Raw genomic sequence first — 20,209 nt, 5'->3', positions numbered from 1 at the left:
GCTCAAGATGACATTGCAAGTATGAAAATTAGTCATATCGCTGCGCGAAATGCAACAACAACGAGCACTGAATAGCTTGCAAACTTTTCCTTGCAAGCGTTCTCGCTATGAACAAATCTAAAATAAATTGCACGATGAGTGCCAACAGCGTATAACGTTCACAAGTCACCTTTGGCATAAATGTGAATATTAATGACGCACAAGTAGGCTGGCTACCAGAACCAATGAATAGGGGGGTTTTTAATACATATTTTTCAATACTTGCTTCCAAAGCATGTAGTTCAAATGTAACACTGGTGATAAACTAAAGCTCATATCCCAGAGATTTAGTTGGAGAGTTTTGAAAGTCGAACCCAAAACATGGTGCCGGGTCCCCCAAAATACCCATTTACTGGCCAAACAGTTTTTTCGTTGAGCATAGTGGTGTGTCACCAGTTTTAATCACACAGCAAGACATCTCTGCATCTTGTTTCAAGATTGATTGGTTTAGTCACATTAAAAAAAAACAAAAAAAAAAAAAAACAAAGTCAGCATGAGTTGGTGTTTTAAAATGGATATTTGAGTCACAACATTGCAATGCATTCCGCAGAGCAACTTGAGAATGGATCCAAAACTGTAAGCAGCCTGTGCATTGTTGGCAACGGCAATGTACCCCATCCGAAATGTACTGGATTGGATAATTAGTTTGAAAGTGATTCATGAGTTCTGTTCTGCATTAGTAATGCAGCATTACAAATACTTCAAATGTTTAAATCCAACCGGTAGGATCTTTGCGACGCAGTAGTTTGAAAGTGATTCATGAGTTCTGTTCTGCATTACAAATACTTCAAATGTGTAAATCCAACCGGTAGGATCTTTACCACACAGTCACTTAGATTAGATTAGATATCCTTTATTTGTCCCACTTAGAAGCACTCACTCATTCCACGTCCTAAATTGTTGTTTTCCATGAGCTGAGGATTTCACAACAAATCAATAGCCGAAACGATGCACAGAATTGCATGTAGCTCACAGCCGCGGCACATTGCTGACTGAAGCGCGGCGGTGAATCCCTCACACACAGCATCCCTCAGAATCGTCTTACCTCCATCGTCTTCATCAAAGGAGTTCATGCAGGGGAAGTAGACTGCCAACGCTTCAAACGACGCGGACAAGCTCATCTTACTCTGGGAGCGCTGTATACGCATCCCAGCAGCCGGAGCAGAGGAATCATGCCCCTGCCTGCCCATTGTGACGACTGTTTTTTTTCTTTGCGTTATTCATCGCTGATACTTTCATTCATATTCATCAGTATTTTTTTTATTCCATCATTGGTATCACGATCCCCTCGGATCCCCATGCTATCCACAGAGGCCAGAGAAAACAAGCTGTCAGTCTGCCTGCCAGCTGCCTTGCCACATAGCAGCCACTCCAATTGCACGTGCCAGTTTCTGCTCCTTTGATTGTTCTCCCTCCCATTAAGTATCATAACACAGCTGTGTTGACTTGGGAGCAATTTTGTTTGCACGAAATGAGAATTCCAGACGATGATCACATTCACATGCTTAACCTAAAAACGTCATCTACCATCCATCATTCGCCTCTTGTTCACTTGATCGATCGTGTACCACATCGCCACAAAAACGTTCTCTTTCATTCTCTTTAAATTAGTGTGAAACGTATCCAAACCCTTTTGGATAGACATCCAGCGATCCGATGTCAACCTGTTTTGAATAGACTTCCCTGGTGGTCTGAATTCATACAGCTTGAAGTCAAAACGTGACGTTCACTTCCGTATTCCAACAATGAGTGTTGTACATGGAAGGTAAATGGCTGACATCCCAAGCACAAGAGGTTCAATCTCTTGCTAAATGCTACTTCAACATGAGGTTTTGAAAGCCAAACCATCACGCACTTGCTAAATGGCCACTGTCGCACGTTAATAAAGCAAATAAGAAAATATCCCATTGCTGATTGCACTGACAAGGCAGTGCTAGGTAAAAAAAAAAAAAGACCTTTGGAAATAATGTTACAATAACACGTATCTCCTTGAAGCGTGAGCATTAATGCAAACGTTTATTCCTGTGAGATGCGGCAACCTATTTCCACAAGTGTGCCACTTAAGGTTTCATCTGGGTCAGCACAACTCTACGCTCGCACATCTGTGGGAAGTTGGACAAAACAGAGTAACATTACAACCGTAACTGGGTCATATTTAATGGCTCCTCTTCTTGTGCTTCTTTGTGAAGGCCTATCCACTTGCACCCTAGCTCGAGTCTGCTTCCTGTAAGAACAACACGGTGCACTTTGGTTGGTCTCAAACTTCTCCGGCGGTTGGAAAGAGTCGGTCCGACAGCCCCCCCAGTTCACTTTCGCATCGCCCAACCGGATGGAGTTTCGAACTGGCTGCGACTAACCCGGATGTGCTGAAAGCGGAAAGATTCTACTGGAATCCTCGCCATGCCATTCAGCACTCACCCATGTTTCTCTCAAAATTCTCAATCGTAATGATTTTCTAAATTGGATCAATATTTGGTTGTTCATCGACTCTCCCCTCTAATTGTGGTGGAACAGTGAGCCCAACACTTCTGGCTTTGACATCCAAAAAAAGCAATCATAAGACAAGAGATAAACCTTTGAGCTTTAATTGCCTGGTGTTTTCATCTCAAGATTCATTTATGGGTGATCAAAAGTATTGGAACCCAGACTTAATAAATGAATAAGACTTCATTCAGGTTACAGGGAAATCCCTTGCTTGCAATAACTGCATCAAACCTGTGACGCATTAATATAAAAAAAACAAAAAACATTTGCATTCTTCCACTGCGATTCTTTTCCAGGCTTTCATCACAAGTTCTTTTTTTTTTTCTTGGTGGGGTTCTGCGAGTAGATCCCTAACAAGTTAAATGCATCCTCTATAGGGTTTATGTCTGGAGACTGACTTGGCTAGTCTAAAACCTTCTGCTTTTTTCCTCTTATGAACAAAACGTCTTTGTTGTTTTGCTTGGCATAATAAGATAGTTGCAGGATGAATCCCGAACACTTGTTTCTTGAAAGTCGTCGACAGAATGTTTCTGTACATTTCTGAATTCATTTTACCGCTGCCAGCTTGTATTGTCATCAATGAAAAAGAAGAAGCAGACGGAAGCCGAGCCCATGACATTATCTCTACTCCTTCACAGGTGAGCTTGTATGTTTGGGCTCGTGAGCAGCCCTCGCTTTAAGCTGTGTAACCAGTTCAGATGTAAAGGGAAGGTTGAACTGGTGATCCCTTGTTTCCTATTCCTCTTCTGATGTCTTCAAGTGTTTTCAGCACAAATGCAAGGAATTGGGCTCACTGTTCCAATACTCTTGGCTGTGGAGTGGATTAAACCTGCGATGAAAGTTCGCTTCATTTGGTTTCCCATCATTCTGACACATTGACGATGAGTGAGGGGTGAAAAATAGGAATTTAAATGGAAACGTCAAGTCATTTACATCACATAGGTAAGCTGAATGCTTTATCATTCCCAAATGAATGTACCATAGTCAAAATGATCCTGGACCTTTAAACTACAGTTTCCTTCTCCTGATTACTGTGGTTCATGAATTTCATGCAGTATACTTGATTAGAATTAGATGGAATCGCGGTTAGAGTGGTCACTGAAACGAGGCAGTGAAAGAAATAGGGGCAATATGCTGTTCCAACAACAGCGAGAACAAAGTAATGATCCGAGTCAAGCAAGAAAGATACAACAATTAGTCTCCCATCTGTCTCAGTCTCCCCCGCCAAGTGCGTCAAAGGACACGTGGCAAAAGTAGACGGCATTACTCAAACAACACATACGGCACGTGATGTTTCAACTTTTGCACTTGCGAAGTTTATTCTTACCCATACACCTACTGCACATCAGCACATGGACGGAACAAGAGATGGGCTTTACGAGATTTCCAGGAAAACACGTACCGAACGTGACACGTGTCTCAAGGATTACAACGTAATTAGAACTGCTGCAAAGATGTACTGCTAATCGTTGTGTTCACCTCATTAAAGGTGACAATTATTTTGCCTAACGTTGTACTGCTGTTTTTCAAGCCCTCGGTGTTTCTGAGGCTAATCACCAGATTATTTATAACGGAGGCAGAAGGAATGAATTGAGCTGTTGATGAAAGCCAGTTTGTTAGTTTGAATGCATGGAATTTTTCTTTAGACCTGATAACTTTGGTTTAAGATCTTGAATTTTGCTTCAAAAGAAACATAGTCCTTATTTTGGAGACCCCCGAAGTTGCACTGCGCTTTCACAACAGCATGACTAACAGAGGTAAGCACTACAGTGTTAGAGTGTGACGTGGTCCCAAAGGGGCGGCAACATAACAGGAAATTATATGCACCTCAGACGACAAAAATCTAAAAAATTCTGTCCGTTCTACCGTAACGGCAGAAGAGCGCAACATCCCAGAAGTGCAGTGAAGAAATCATCGTGATTGATGAGGCCAGGGACTCAACCATGCTGAGCGTCAACAAGCAACTCTGGACCTGGACACTTTAAACACAACTCGCTGCAGTGATAGCAGCCAGACACGCACAAACGCACACTTACACATCGAGACTTGCAGTTAAAACGTGACTTTTTCTAACGCTGGCCTTCATGTTGAGGCAGTTTTACACCCTCCTCCCATGACAGTATGTTTAGGTCTAGTGGCAAACCGAAAACCCTTCAGTGACAGCATCAGGCTAAATTAGTTGGAATTTTAGTAGCAAGTTTACATTTACCTTTTTTTATAGATCTGGACTGGTCTAATGTTTAATGTCACTCTATATAGTTTGTTAAAATCTCACAGTTTAAGAGTAGATCATGAAAGAACACCATATTATTTTGAAATCCAACGAATGGTTATTTATTTCTTACTTTGTGAGGATGGATGTAGGGCTCCAACTAACTTATTGCGGCACTTGATTAATCTGTCGATTATTTTTGTTGATTAATCAATGAACCATCGCTTCATTCCAAAACAGGACATGATTTCAAACTGGCAGTGTGGAAAATGCACAAAGATTAATTTGATATGATTTAATCACTGGTTTGGTCTGTCACATTTCAAAAAAGGTTGCTCATTGCTTTCCAAAGTAAAAGCAGATGTTTACAAATGTCTTATTTTCATTCAACACAAATATAATAAGTCTGCTTTCATGAATGACTACATCAACCAGAGAATATATCCTGTCTGGAGACTTCAATCACATTGATTTGGACAATTTTTCATGAAACAAGGTCTCTAAGCAATTCATTGATGATCAAAAATAATTATTGATTCGATAATCAATTAATTGTCAATTAATCATTACACCTCTTAATGGATGAAAATCATGTCAGGTGCCCATTGAAAAGGTAAGTATTGCATGTAGCAGCAACCCACTCACCCTGTTGCACTCAATTTACCACGCTGTCTTTTGGTCATGTCTCATCAAGCTTCCTGACTGACTGAGAGCTTTTGGAAGAGAAGCGGGGAAGGGGAAGTCTTTTTTTTTTGATCTGTGGTTAGAAGTCTAAAAATATAAAATTGGAAGTTCAAAGTTAGTCACAACACAAACACAGTGGCCTGGTAGCCAGGGTACAGCCTGGCTGAGGTCCGTGTCAGTCGGCCTCCATTTAATTCCACAATCCAAGCCAATACTTGTGAATGCTCTTTTTATGTTTGGCTGATATTATAAATATTGTTAAGAATGTGTAATCCAGGCAAACGTGTTGAAGGAGTTAGCAAACCTTCATCACAGTCAAGAGGTACTATGTTCTCAGCTCAGGCCCTCCTATGCGGACTTCGCTTGCTTTCCTCGTGTTGGGGTGTTATTGGTTAAAAATTTGAATTTGGGGTTTTGTTGGGTGGTGTTGTGTGTTCCTCCTTGGTAATCGTTCAATTGATATGAAAATTAAGGGTGTAAATGGGATTGTCAAAATTTTCTGTAGAAATGATTAGTTGACAACTCGACTTTACTACTTCGCATGAACATTGAAAGCCTGAAATCGACTAATCGCTAATCACGTGTTTTGGGCATTTTGTCTTCCAATCAGACAAGTTGAAGACGACTTTCATCTTGCCTGTCTGCTGCCATCGCCTAAAGCTCTTTTGAGGAGCGACATGTCCGGCCAACAAAGCAACACAGTTGTCACGCGTTAGATCTGCGCGGGTCAGAGAGTATGAAAATAAGATGGTGGTTGATGAGGAGAAGACTTTGTTTCACTCGCTTCGGCTATTCTTTTGGCCTTTTAGTCTTATAATATCCATACCAGCGGGACCAGGGGACTGGCAGCAAGGAACAAGGGCAGCAGCACAAAGTGAAGCTCCATCTTTGACATCGAAATGTTATGTTCAATGATCTTTGGATAACAATTATGTGGTGGTGATAACTTGACTCATAACACAACATACACCAAAGTCACAAGACATGTGTTGCCATACTACGCTGCAAGGTATTTCACCAGAAATGTGACTGCCAACATGGTCAAATGCAAAACATGCACGTTTATCCTCAAATATATTCAAAGCACCAGGGAAAGAGAAATAATGGAACAGACAGGTGCTTAATTTTTTTGCAGCCTGGCCATGACAGAAGATGATGGGAGAAGATGAGACCGGCGCAGGGTTCTCACGATTTACATCAACTATATTTAGCGTAATGGTGAGTTGTATTTTTTAAATCATTTGTTTTGGTCTGTTTGTAAATCGGCAGTTGAAATACGACTCTGCACAAAGTAAAACAAGGCTCCATTGGACGCCGAAGTTCTAGGGCACAGCACAATTTGTGCTCCCCATCGCTCTGACATCTCTCCCTGAAAGTCTGCATTAAGTATACATACAGGAACCCATTGTCAGCCATTAAGATGATTAATGAAAACTATAATGTTTTTAAGCCTGGACCTGTGTAATGTAATTGCAGCATTAATTATACATTTATTACTTAACATTTAGCAGCGATTAGCAACTGGTTGGTCAGGATCATAAAGTGAGTCGCACGTCATTATGGGTGGGCCACAGCTAGTAAAGAATTACAACTCAGAGGTTATTGGTTTACGACAGTACCAACATTTGACAATCAGATGTAAGCAATGATACTTTGCACAGCAGCGTAACACGTTGCTGTGCAAGAAGGCATGCACACTTATTCCTGCACTTTTATTTATTGCTTCGTCTATCTATTCAGTTGTACTCACATTAATTTTAAATTACACTGACAGAATAGAGGACATCTCCCACTTTAGTCAATTTGAATCAAAATCAATAGCTTGGGAATTACAAGTTCAGAGGCAAATTCAGAGCACGTGTAAATCTTATGGAAATACTGTTGTCTGAACACTACTTGAATACATCAAAACCAGCTAAACTCATGACTGGAATTTTACATGAATTGCTCACATTATTCCTGTGGGGCAACAGTGAGAGCCACTATTCTACAGGTATTTTTATAGCCAGACCATGTTTTAATTAATACCGAATACCACTGACAACTGAACCAGGTCCCAAAATAAATACATAAATAAAGATAAATATCCCAAGAAATCGTATTTAAAAAAAAAAAACCAAACCAAAAACCCACCAGTGTTTCAATCACACCAGAACACATTTTCTCAACTACACCGACACGTACAAGCAATATGAGGCAGCGTTTATGAATGCCAACATCATATTCAAATGGGCATCACGAGACTGAAAGCAACGACAGGAACTTGGCAACAAGAACAAAGCTCAAACAGCTGTGACACAGAAACAAATGATAAACGATTTCTGTCGAAGCAGCAGGCATCGTCATGAAAACTCTAAAGCAGTAACGGAATAAAACTTATAATAACAAGAAGGAAACAGTAGAGGGATTTCCAGGAGTTGACTTAGCCTAGAGGAAAAGAGGAAGACATGAGGCAAAAGTCACGTTGTTGGCTTCATCTCGCCTTTGCCAAGTCCAAACCCTGTCTATGTTAAAAGTTGGGAAAAAGAAGCGTTGGGTAAAATTGAGTATGGACATCACTGTAAGAGACACACTGCAACACAACTAAAAAGGGCCACAGGACAGATGCACATTGATAAGACACAAAGAGATATTGCAAATCAGTGTGGATGTTTGGCGGCGCCTTACCTGTTTGGCTGAGTTGCGAGGTGCTCCGGCTCTTGCGTGACATGCCAACCATGGCCTGCATTTTGGCACCAATGCTGGAGCGCCTCTTCTTGTCGTCGGTGCCTACCGTGCCGACCGCTGTGTCCGACTGGCTGCCGTCTGTCTTTTCCAGGTTACACATGTCACCGCTGATGCTGGTGCTCTTCGTCATATTCACGCCGCCCGATGAGCCCATCTGCCTGTTTTTCATTTTGGATGCAAAGTCACTGTCAGCCACCACCATTGACAGGGGAGGAGGGGGTGGGGGGGACACAGGAGAGAACAGAGAAGAGAGAACAGGCCAAAGGACAGGAAGAGGCCAGCAGAAAGGATGTGATAAGAGAGAAGAGGGAGACAGAAAGTGAAGGGAAGGATGGAAGCAGAAGGGCGGATGACAGGAGAGTGAGAGGGGATGGGGAGGTGTGGGGTAAAAAGGAGAGAAGGACAGAGTTCAGGTACAGGAATTCATGACTTACGGTATAGATGAGTTACGGGCTCAGAGTGGATCTGCATGCCAAACGACTGCCTAAGTGTGGTGAATTTGACATGTGGTACAATTTTCAACTATAGGCTGCACATTGTAGGCTGGACAGTTGGGAAGCTACTGGTTCATTTTTCCACAAAGAATATCTATTGTCAGTGTTAGTCATCTCTGCTTAAAAAGTAATCACTGCAGAACTTGACCTTGGCGACAAAACGTGGAAGATGTGTGATATGACTCAAGACGGCAAGTAAGAAAATTTGCGGTGAGTTGTTTTAGTCATCTGCTCTTTCCAAACTCAGTGGAGAGCTTTAAAAAGCCTAACGTGTCGTGAAAGCATTTAGAAAAATCTGCAGCATCGTGTGGGTTACCAGACTGACAGTTTTACAGTTTACATGGTCACCATATCATCCACGTACCATAAAGGTTAAAACTAATCGTGTTTTTACCAAGTCATGCTTTCGATCTCTTTTCATATCTTACACTGATCTACACTTTGGTCTGCCAAGAGAATTAATTCACAAGTCGAGTGCTTCCTATCTAGGCCACATCCCAAATTAAGATCTTATTTTAGCTCATCCAGTTATGTTATCTTTAAGAGACAAATTATGCTTTGCGTCATGGGGTTTGCATCGCTGATGAGATGGATTACATGTAGAACCCTTTATCTGCTGATCACAATTCAAAATGTTTAATCTTTGTCATTTTTGGGAGAGTATTTAAAGAGTCACGTGTTGTTTGACGGCCAATTCCATCAATTACTCGAATTGGGCTCTGCAAAATCTGCTCTATTAAATACAAAGTAATTTTGCACGATGTTCAGATCATTCAAACTGGAAAAAAGGCTAATCCCTATCACGCTAGCTATCTGTGGAACTGTACGGACTGGTACTGAGGAGTGGCTGTTTCTCATGTTGCTGTCCTGTTGCTGGTGAAATAAGACAGATATCCGCACAATGTGGACAATACAGCGACTCACTCTGCTTTTTAAAACTGTTTATGTTGGTGCCCGTGCAGATGGGTTCTGCTGTGGATCAGTCTACCTTCTATCCATAAATATTGAATACTTGCGGTGCCACAGTGTTGTGGATTAATTCTGAGAGCCTCGAGATTTCCCGGGCCCTCGGTGGGAATCTGGAGGTGTACACTATTGGCAAAGGCTAACATGGCTCTGTAGCACGTACAAAAGCTTTCAAGCACACAGCAGTGTTCACTGAAAAATACTCAGTGGATGAATAAAACAGGACACACCGTGCCTCACACATTGTACATACAGTGGATCGAAAATGTGCTCACACCTCTGTTCAAATGCCTGTACTTTGTGATATAAAAGACATTGACCAAGCTGCTCCCCACCATTAATGCGACATATACACATCACAACTCAACTGCTTTAAAAACAAAAAACAAACAAAAAAAATCTTTGAGAGATGAAAACACTGCTCACCACTCAAACTATACATTGGCTACAATGAAGCATGGTGGCATCATTATGCTTCGAGGCGTTTTTTTATTCAGATTTCTCGTGTTTTCGTAAACACACTTGGCCAATAAAGATGATGCTGATTCTGTCAGGCTAATAATGAAGTCTTCTGTAAGTAAAGAAAACTAACCCATTCTTTCAAAACGGATGTTATTCTGGTCAAACTGAGCCAATGTAGTGATGGTGTAAAAGAATCAACTAGCTGCAACGTACAAGAATCTGCCCAGTTAATAGAGTTTATGCCACACGCCGGGAAGGACTTCTGACTAAAAACCTTGGCCAGCTAGATTATATCTGGTCCATCGAGCATTTTTTTAGATACAGTATTTGTAAACACTATCTGCTAGTCAACGTGGCAGCATGCTCCTGAAGGGGAAATGACACCGTTTAATTTCAGGATTTAAAAATCACTGCTGCCAAGCATGTGCGCTTTTCCGCCAGGCTTCGAAAGTACTAACCTGTCTTAAAAGGCAAATGGCACCGCTGTAGGAAACCATGACAAGGAGGCGCAGGCAAGTGAAAGGAGGCGGGGAAAACTTTTCCACTTGTTTAAATATTCTGCCAACAAAATATATTTCGACCCATTGTCGATTCAGCAATATAATTTTGGAGTTTCTGAATGATCAGAAGTCTGACTTGGAGCCAGTAACAAAGAGCCAAGCTACATTATGGAGCCACAGACTCAAAAATTCCTTTCACATCTGCATTTTCCCGCTTACCCATTGGTACTGCCCCAACTTTTTGAAACGGAGTATTACATATATTCAGTTGCTCTGCCCTCGGGGCTAGTTTAATAGGAACAGTATACATTCATTTATATATATATATTACTGTGCATATTAATATTAGCAATGTATATCAAGCTCAGGTAATGACGTGGATGAATTCGCTTTAATGATACGATTTATGCCATTCGGCGAAATTGTCAATATGCCATGAGTGCTCTTGTGAATAATGCAGTCATTTTGCCTGGAGATGAATGGCCCGGAAGAAGCCAAGCTCATTCAGGGCTTAAAACCAAAGTGTGTGGCATAAACCCCCTTTGATTTTATTCTTGGGAAATATAAGCTATATTTTGCTGAAGCAGAGGGACATCTGACACAGTCCTCTTATGTAATTATTGCAATTGAATAAAAGATTTGTGACGCGTTTGTTGGAATAGAGCCTTTTTCAATGCGTCACCCCAGGCTCTAAAAGAGCAACATTTACATAATGATTTAATTCCACTGTGTTTTGACATTCAGTCGCAGTCAAGATCAGTCGCCCCGATCCATTCACCCCTGCCAGAAAATAAAAATAAATAAATAAATTAATTAAATTAAATCCAGTACCTATCCTTATCGAGTTCCATTTTCTCTGTGAATGTTTTGGCCCCCACCAAACAGCAAACGTGCCTCTTTGAAAATGTCGGCCTGTCTTAAGGTTTCAGATTTATTCTGCAGCCAGGGTATGGAATGATGCTGATCGTGCGGATTTTGTAACCTGCATTTTCATCTTGGGCAACATGTTCCCAAGACATAACTTTAGTTCCATCTGAGATCTTCAGATTGGATGTCCTGTATATACTGAAAAGATGCAGTGAAAAGCTGACGGCAAAGTAATTTAATGACAGAAATCTAGATTGGAAGACTTTATCGACAAAATGTCCAACAATCCTTTTCTCAAATTGTCATCTCAAAATAAACACAATTTCTAAATAAGGGACTGTTTCCCATTTGTTACCCCTTAGTTATTCAGTGGAGCAGAGAAATACGGTTCCTGCTATTCTCTTAAACCAAGCAAATAGTCATGCAAGCTTGTCCACACAGTATACCTAAGTTATGCAAAAGGTGTACATGAGAAATAAAGTCCAACTAAAGTCTGCAATTGTCTTTGGAAATAATTCAGCCCAGAAATATAACTTTAACCAGTTGTTGTTGAAATGGTGCGGATAGACCAGGGTTTAAGTAAACATTCCCTCCTCCCTTTAAGTAATGATGAGTCCCCGGCCTTAAAAACACGGGTCTTTACTCTTTTACATGAATGAACCGTTACCAAGGAAACGACAATGGTGAAACAGATTCGAAGAAGATGAGATGTGAGATCGAAAAGTGTCAAAGGAACTCGTATTTCATCTCGGAGACAACTGGACACGTCGGCGTGTAAGTGAGTCGGGTGTTTTGCGTCCCTGTGAAACAGAAGTTCTCATAAGACTAAAACCACATTTGGCTCTTCTGGTGTTTGCACACCAAGCCAATGCGGGGTAGATGTGTATTTACACTGTGACCTGAATACATAGGGGATGAGTCACAAGCAAATGTACCTTGTAGCGATGTTTCTGTTGTATCACTCTGCTTCAGTGCTTTCATGGTTTGAGCATGGCTGAGCAATGAACAAACATTTTATCATTCGAGGCAAGCTCTATCTTCCTTGACGTATACCGTTCTGGCCGATTTCAGTCATTGAAAGAATAATGTGAAGGGTCTGAATGAGTCAAATATACGGGCCTACAGTAAATTACTTCATTGTGTAGGCTAATGTGCGTGCGGTAACATGGCAGAGCATTCAAGTTAGTCGTTTTGCTTCTCCACATTGTGGAGAGTTGGGATCAATTATTAAAATAGAATTTTAACAGTGTGCATTAAAATGTGTGAAATAATGCTTATTTTTTTCCCTTTTTAATGTTTTTTATTTTTAAATTAATGCTACACATAAAAAAAAAATCTTTTAATAGGTTTGGTGTCTGCAAGTATGGTAACTTCTTGAGAAAAACACATTTTTCCCTTAAAAAAAAAAAAAAAAAAAAAAAAGATCTCCGTAAATTGGAGGATATTCTACATGGGTACAAATGAAACTAAGAAAATTTGTCACATTGTATCGATGTTTACCAGTACATTTTCGTTGCCTACTAAGAATGATAACGACCTTGCAAATGGATATGTTGTGAAACAAGTGGGGCGAGGAACAAGGAAAACATCCATAACAATAGTTACTGAAGTAAAATTGGATGCATATCGCATTGTTTTATGTCTGAAACAATAATAAAGACAAAATAGAACTGAATTACTGTCTTTTCAACATATTTTCTTGAACAAGCATGTAAGATCTACCGATTTCTGTAAGCCGTGTAGCTGTCGACAACTGTCCAACTGTTTCAGGTTTGAATGGTGCCTTAAAACCACATGTTTCTGCTCATTCCACAGAGCCTTGATTGGATTTGGAACAGGGCTCCCTTTAGAATACTCTGACATTTTGTTTTTAGCCATTCTAGGGGTGTATTTTGGGAGGACCCAAAAGTTGTGGCTGAGACCAAGATTTGTGACACCGGGCAGCACAGTTTGCCCCAGATTAAGATATTGGCATTAACATATTTTCTGAAGAGCCCTGATCTAAATCTGAAGATCTGAAACACAGTGTGGAGAATTTACCCCTTAACCCTGGGGCAAATGGGCCAATTTACTCAAGTGGTGGGATAAAATACCGGTTGATAGGTGCACAACTCAAATTGAGTTATGTTGATTTCAGTATATCAGGATTAGCCTTCGGACGCCCAAAATGATCATCTGAATAGCTTTGGTTTCGACATACGTATGTAACCCATGTTGGAAATGATTGTCTGAAAAACGCATTTTATAATCAAACATCCATCTGTAAACTTTCCTCAGGTCATTTTCTTTGAAATAACTTTTAGTTTCTATGTCTTTTTTGTTTGATTCCATGTCAATTATATCATATGAAAACAAAAAATTCTGATAATGAACTACCTATTGTATGGTTCTTAAAAAAAAGCACAAATTGCAGCAATTTACCCAAATTTATACTGTAGCCGTCATGAAAAATTTCCATCTGTTACAAAGCAGGTTCATCCGGCTCACTTTCAGTCAAATCTTAAAATTACGTTTGAAAGCAAAAAGGCGTGACTGGATATGTTACTCTACAATTAATTTGCTCATGTATTTATTTGAAATATTGGCACACAAATGTTTGCTCTTTCCCGAAAGTAAACTGAAGGTGCGATGATAAAGGCTCTGGCATTGCTGGAACTCAAGTTGGGGTGGTTTGGGGGAATGTTGCGGGCTATTGTGGAAAATGGGAGTGGCAGGCACACAGTAACAGGAAGGGATTAGGACAAAGCACCGACAGCACACTGAGCAGCACAGACGCACAGTGAAGGAACACAAAGTGCAGCCATCAAGTCAAAACGAAGGACAGCTATCTATATTCCTGGGTGACCGTTGACTTTCAACCTGAACACTACTTTTAACTTGGTCAGAATCTTTCCTTCTGAAATGTGTTTTTGCAGTCAGCCTGTCAGCCATTGGGGCCGTGCAAAGACCATAATGGGGCGCATTGCTTTTATTGTAATTTGTTTTGCTCGAGCCCGTAAAATGCTGGGGATTACTTGCGTTGAGAAGTAGAACTAATGGGGCACCTGCTGTGAATTGGACTTGCTAGTTAGGACAGTGGAGCCTTTCTCTCGGACTATAAATACACGTGTTCTGGTTTGCCCTTGACATTTTATTTCTGTCAAATAGCAAGACTCTCATGTGGCCAGAATAAAGGGGCCGTCGCTGATTGTGCTGTACTCAAAATAACGAGGGTGCTTGCTCTGACACACACGTTTAAAAAAAAATCATTTCAAGGAGATTGTTTGATAATTAGTGAAATGTCCCCATTTGAACTTTGGCTGAAGTCAATATGGATCAGTTTCAAGCTGACAAAGCTACACCTTATATTGTCGCTGAGAGTATTTATATGTGGAGGGTTGAGGTCGCTTTGTGGGTCTTTCAGTAACACCAAAAACTGATTTGAGAGCTCTTTCTTGGGTTTCATGATGGGGCATTATCTTAAATTCTGGTGTTTGTAACACTTATTTGGCGGTTTTGTCATTCATGTCTACTTTTTTGCTTCACCACCATGAAGGAAGCATGCGCAATGGTGATGCCTCACATAAAAGTAAATGGGCAACAGGGTAAATCGAGGTTTGTATTGATTCGTGGGAGTCTGCGGTTCGAGGCTGCCACGCTTGTTACCTGAGGTCAGTCTCTGAGATACTCCTCTGGTGCAAGTCGTCCTCTTTCATCAGCATTTCTTCATGATGCTGCTTGTCTTTGTCTACTTTGTCCCTTGATCCCTTTCTCTCTCCCTGCACGATCCCCTCTTTATTGACCCTCGTCCCTTCACCTTCACCTCTCTTGCCTGTCTCTTCCTCTTCTAGTACCTCAACTAAATGCTCATCCCCTTCCCGCGACTGGCTCCTTGATCGCAAATGGCTGTAGACGGAGACAGAGGCAAGACAGCAGCACATGCACAGCAGAAAGAAAACCAAACAAAAGCATGAGAAGTGTCAAGTGACAAAACTAAAGCCAACCACACAGAAATATTGCAGCCAAGATCAAAGGTTGACAGAGCAAGAGCAGAAGACAGAAATGCAGAACTATTACCGAGTGTCATGCAAGATTTTTTTTTCTTCATCTGATACGAAAAACACCAAAATGATGCAACCTCTTCGGATTATTTCGGCAAATACCACCAGTTGTGGACAAGCCTCTCCCACAGCTTAAAAGCAGCAGAGTTCAACTGTTTGGCTCAAGATTATTCTACAACAGAGCCAAACCTGAACTCAGTGGGGTGAGAAAATGACACAGTTATGCTATGGGGTGCATTTTCCTCTTATGGCTCACCCAGGTACAAACAATTTCAGTGTTGAAAATGTCTGTACATGGGAACATATACGGGAATAAAACATTGCAGCTGTGGGGGATTTGTCCACTTGTGAAAACAACATGTTGGGTTTATTGTGAAAAAAGTTCACCGTTCCCCGAAAGCAGAGGTCAGCCTACCGGATTTTGCGGTTTCCTTGCGGCCTTTCAGACTGGACAGACATGTAGCTCGTGCTGCTGAACCGAGAGGCGCTACTGGTTCTCGACACAGCGGACACGTCGCTAACATCACTGTCTGATGACTTGGCTGACAGGTTATCTGAACCCCGTGGATCTCTGCCGGAATGCTGAAGAGAGGAGAAAACAGGTTGTAGTCTTTCTGTTGTTTGCACAGACCAGAGCATCTGAACACTTGCATGATCTCCCAAGTACACCATTTTGCTTTTGAAGAGCAGCCACCCTCCATCAGGTTGGGCCATGCTGCAGGGAAACCCATCCATTTTCTATACTGCTTCTCATGATGATTTTTTTTTTACCTTCACGCTAGGGGCCATTGCTTGTGCTTTAAGATGTGAATATAACAATGTCAGGAAACGCCTTCTAGAACTGCTAAATGTGATTTGGGGTTAATCGGAGGCACCTTTAATGGTGACGGTTGCGTTGTGACTCACATTTAACATGTTTGAATGTGATTGGTTGATCTGGGCACAGCCACATGGTCATTTACAAGATTATCTAAATTATTTCCGACCTAGAGAACCCAGGGAAGCAGGGGAAGAACATGTAAACACCAGATTATAAGGCCCTATCTGACGGCCTTGATGGTAAAGCACGTTCCGCCATGCCATCCAAGTGTGCGGATGTGCATACAGGAATATCACTGACACGGTCTTTGAGCAATGTTTATGCGTGACTAAGAGGGGGTACTTCTTCTTTGGACATTCTGAACGTTGTTTTGTCAATGGAGCTTCCGAGAAGAGTATTATTCAACAGACAATTCATAAGTTGGTCTGCTTTTTACTGCACACTGACTGCTTCTAAAGTGAGAGTGTTCAAAACACAGACATAAAAGGAAAGCTGGGCAGCGACTCCTGAGTTTAGCTCAGACACCAAAGAGACAGCAGGCTGTGGCCAAGCTTTCTAAACATTTCCATGATCACTTTCGAGAGTAGTAAACACTTGACTCTGCAAAATGTCAAAGTCACGTTCCTTTAGTTTACAACAGTAGACTCACTGGACTGAAAGAAAACACATTTTTCATTTGCTGCACCTTCAACTCTATCCGGTCATTCAAGTACTGCAATCGTGTGATCACTTTCAACTACACTTTGTACCTTGGAAACAGCAGCTACTGACTCGGAGTTTTGCATATATCTTGAGGAAGTTGTTAACATACATACAAATAACAGTCTAAAGACAATAGGCGTGATTAAATTAATCACTCGCTCAAGAGATGTGGGACATCACCTCTCTCGCCTGAGCTGGTATGCAAAGTCAAGAGGTTCTAGCAAGATTTCGTCAGGCAGGCCTCAACACACAGCTCGAGCTCCGGAACTAGACCACTTGAGAAGGGTTGGACTCTCTTCCAGCCAGGATTTGCCCCCGGGGAGAGACACAGAGCCACAGTCAGCTCAGAAAAAGTAATCTGATTACTGATTACTACTTTAAAAAGTCATCTAGTTACTTTAAACGTTAGTGTAAAGCTGTCATCACTGGATCTTATACACAAAACATCACCTCAGAGCCCCACCCTTTTTGGAGTCCCTGGAAGGGGTACTGGAGAGGGTTACTGCTGGGGACTCCCATGTGGGCAATGATAGTGAGACCTTGAAGGGCATGACATCCCTTCGACATTAACCTCAGTGGTTCTTAGCTATTGGACCTTTGTCCTCATCATGGATGGCCCACAGGGGTGTCCGTCTGTGCAGGCCACATATCGATGATCAATTTCATGGTTGTCGCAATGAAGCAGAAGGTGGAACACCTCTCGATTGGCAGACCAAGGCACTCACCTTCTTAAAAAGGGAGTGTGAGTTCACACTATCGGGGGCTCATAAAATCCTACTGGTCTATTCAGGGGTTAAGGAAAGGAGGGTCAGCTACACACCCTCAGCAGGGTCCGAAAGGGTGTTTGGGAGTTTGGCTATGCAATATTAAGGCGGTTTTTGGATTTGGAATGGGGTAGTGGCAAAGGAGGAGAGTTGCCCTGCCAACTTGACGAAGTGGCTGGGAGAAGGAGGTCTGGGCTTCACTGCTTAGGTAGCTGCTGCAGCGATCTGACCGTGGATAGGAGGTAGAAGAAATTAGAGAAATGATTAAAAGAAAAATATAATACTGTGTAACTCTTTTATCTAATTATGACAATCTAAAATGTGAATGCCACATTCTTCTTTAAAAATGAATAGGTGGGACAAAAGAACACATTTGATTTCAAGAAAGATTTGTCAATGAGGCCCCAATTTGTATTGCCGTTAAAAGAGCTGCCATGATACAGGTCCACACTATTGAGTGACTCTTTAGTTACGTATGTGTGACATCCAGCATCAAAGCAGTGGTGGATATGTCCACGACTCTCATCTAGGATGGATACGGTTCAACAAATCCATGTTTCGATATGTTTTCACCTTGTGGTAGTCCTGCTCCAGCCGTGAGTCGGAGCCAGCTCCCTGCTTGTACTTGTTCATCTTCATCTTCATCTGCCTGGTCCTCTCTTCCATTTCAATACCTGAGCAGAGAATGACAGTTGTCATGTGGAGGTCAATAATCAGTCATAAACATGGTGGCCGGAAACACTGCAGTGATGGGAGACAAGCTTCTGCTGTGCTATGAGTCATGAACTATGACAAGGACCAGTCAAATGGGAGAAAGCTGAATGGTCCGCTTGGAAATCATCAACAGACTGAGTAAAGAAACAAGCTTTGGAAGACAAGTAACAGTTCAAATTCTTCAAGAGCCATAATCTCACCATTCATGGAAAGTGATGATGAAATACTGCATGTTTATTAAATGATACACTGGATAAAATAGCACTCTTGACCAACTAAAATCAAACTTTTCATTTCTTAATTGCAGTTGCGGGTTATCATAATTTTCTCTTCAATCAATTGAGGGCATTGTAGCTCAGTCTACAAACAAAAGTGAATTGTTAGCAAATACACTTATTCTTCTTCTGTTCAAAATGTGTAACCTGAAATATGAAAACTAAATGTTAACATCTAGAATGAAGTCGTGGCCATTTCTTCTGCCGTCATCCCTGAAAGGAGCCTACATTTTCCCCACCCACTGCCTCTCATTCTTCTCCCTACAAAAGGCAGCTAGCCTCTCCAAAATTCAGCTGCTTATGCTTACTGCCAGAACTCTTCGAAAAAACCTGACCTCGACCCCAGTGATCTGACGAGAGAGCGACAATTTCAGACCCATTATCAAATTTTTATTCCTTACATAAATCTTCGAAAGAGCTGTTCCAGAAAACTCAAGAAATATGTCCGCTCAGGCAATCTCTATTAAACATTGCAATGCATTTTCCAAAGCTACCGCAGCACTAAAAACAGCCCTAATCACCAATGACCTCCTTCTCTCCTCTGATCTTAGTACCCTCACTGTTCTCTTCCTCAATCTCCTTGTAGCTAACATTTCCATCAATCACTCTATCCTTCGCCACCTGGAATCAGTTGGCATCATCAACACTGAAGTTTCCTGGTTCATCTCATACCTGTCTGACAGATCCACTACACCTCCATTACTATCATCAAACACAACTGTAAGTCCCTCAAGGCTGTGTGCTCGGCCCCATTCTCTTCATCCGTGCATTCTCTTAATCAGTCACCCACCGTGGTTTAGTGTATAGGTTTTGAGTACCCTCCAGCCACTTATGTCTTGTCTAGTTGTGCCCCGCTGTCTCGTCTGTTTGTTTGTATTTAGCTCACTGTTTTCTGTCAGTCTGTGCTGGATCAGACTTAGACTTAGACTTGCTTTATTGTCATTGTTACATGAACAACGAGATTATATACAGCAGTCCCCAAGGTGCAGTTCAACTTAGAAAAAAAAAAAAAAGAGAAGATGTGGCATCTATGTGTAACATTGCAATAAATATATATATATCTATGTCTGTATACTATACAGCGGAAGGTGCAAAGGAGGTATACACTGTATACACTAAACATCAGAGGCATATGTCTGATTGTAGGTCCTATGGGTATAAGAGTGAAAGTAAACATATTATATGAGATTGCACATGGTTGTATTGCACATTACCACATCCACAGATGTGAGGGTTATGAGTACAGTATATGATTGCACATTTAGTTCACAGTTCACAGTAGTTCACAGTTCTTGTATGGTTCGTGTGTGTTGCGCGCTACCTTCTGCCTTTCCCAGCGGCTGAGTTGAGCTCTTTTATTGCCCTGGGATAGAAACTGTCTCTCAGTCTGTTTGTTGATGCAGGGTGTACGCTGTAACGTTTGCCCGAGGGCAACAGTTTAAAGTGTCCGTGACCGGGG

At 41.5% G+C, this 20,209-nt stretch overlaps 1 protein-coding gene across 22 annotated transcripts in view; it reads right to left on the bottom strand.

The window, feature by feature from the left end:
- Positions 1-20,209, bottom strand: part of rims2a (regulating synaptic membrane exocytosis 2a) — a 137,658-nt gene that overhangs the window by 4,300 nt on the left and 113,149 nt on the right. For 20 of the 22 annotated variants that reach the window (XM_019856273.1, XM_019856268.1, XM_019856281.1 and 17 more), the window contains 3 exons: positions 18,335-18,435; positions 15,891-16,057; positions 8,087-8,331 (listed from right to left, as the gene is read on the bottom strand). In XM_019856273.1, the coding sequence (XP_019711832.1) occupies positions 8,087-8,331; positions 15,891-16,057; positions 18,335-18,435 (513 nt within the window). Of the gene's footprint in view, positions 1-1,084; positions 1,231-8,086; positions 8,332-15,890; positions 16,058-18,334; positions 18,436-20,209 lie in introns of those variants that run through there. The other 2 variants (XM_019856272.1, XM_019856290.1) reach the window with 2 other exon arrangements.

Source organism: Hippocampus comes, unplaced genomic scaffold, assembly GCF_001891065.2.
Source record: "Hippocampus comes isolate QL1 unplaced genomic scaffold, H_comes_QL1_v1.1 scaffold327, whole genome shotgun sequence".
NCBI lineage: Eukaryota > Metazoa > Chordata > Actinopteri > Syngnathiformes > Syngnathidae > Hippocampus > Hippocampus comes.
Note: the sequence above shows the minus strand (reverse complement) of the source record. Positions and strands in the feature narration are given on the sequence as shown.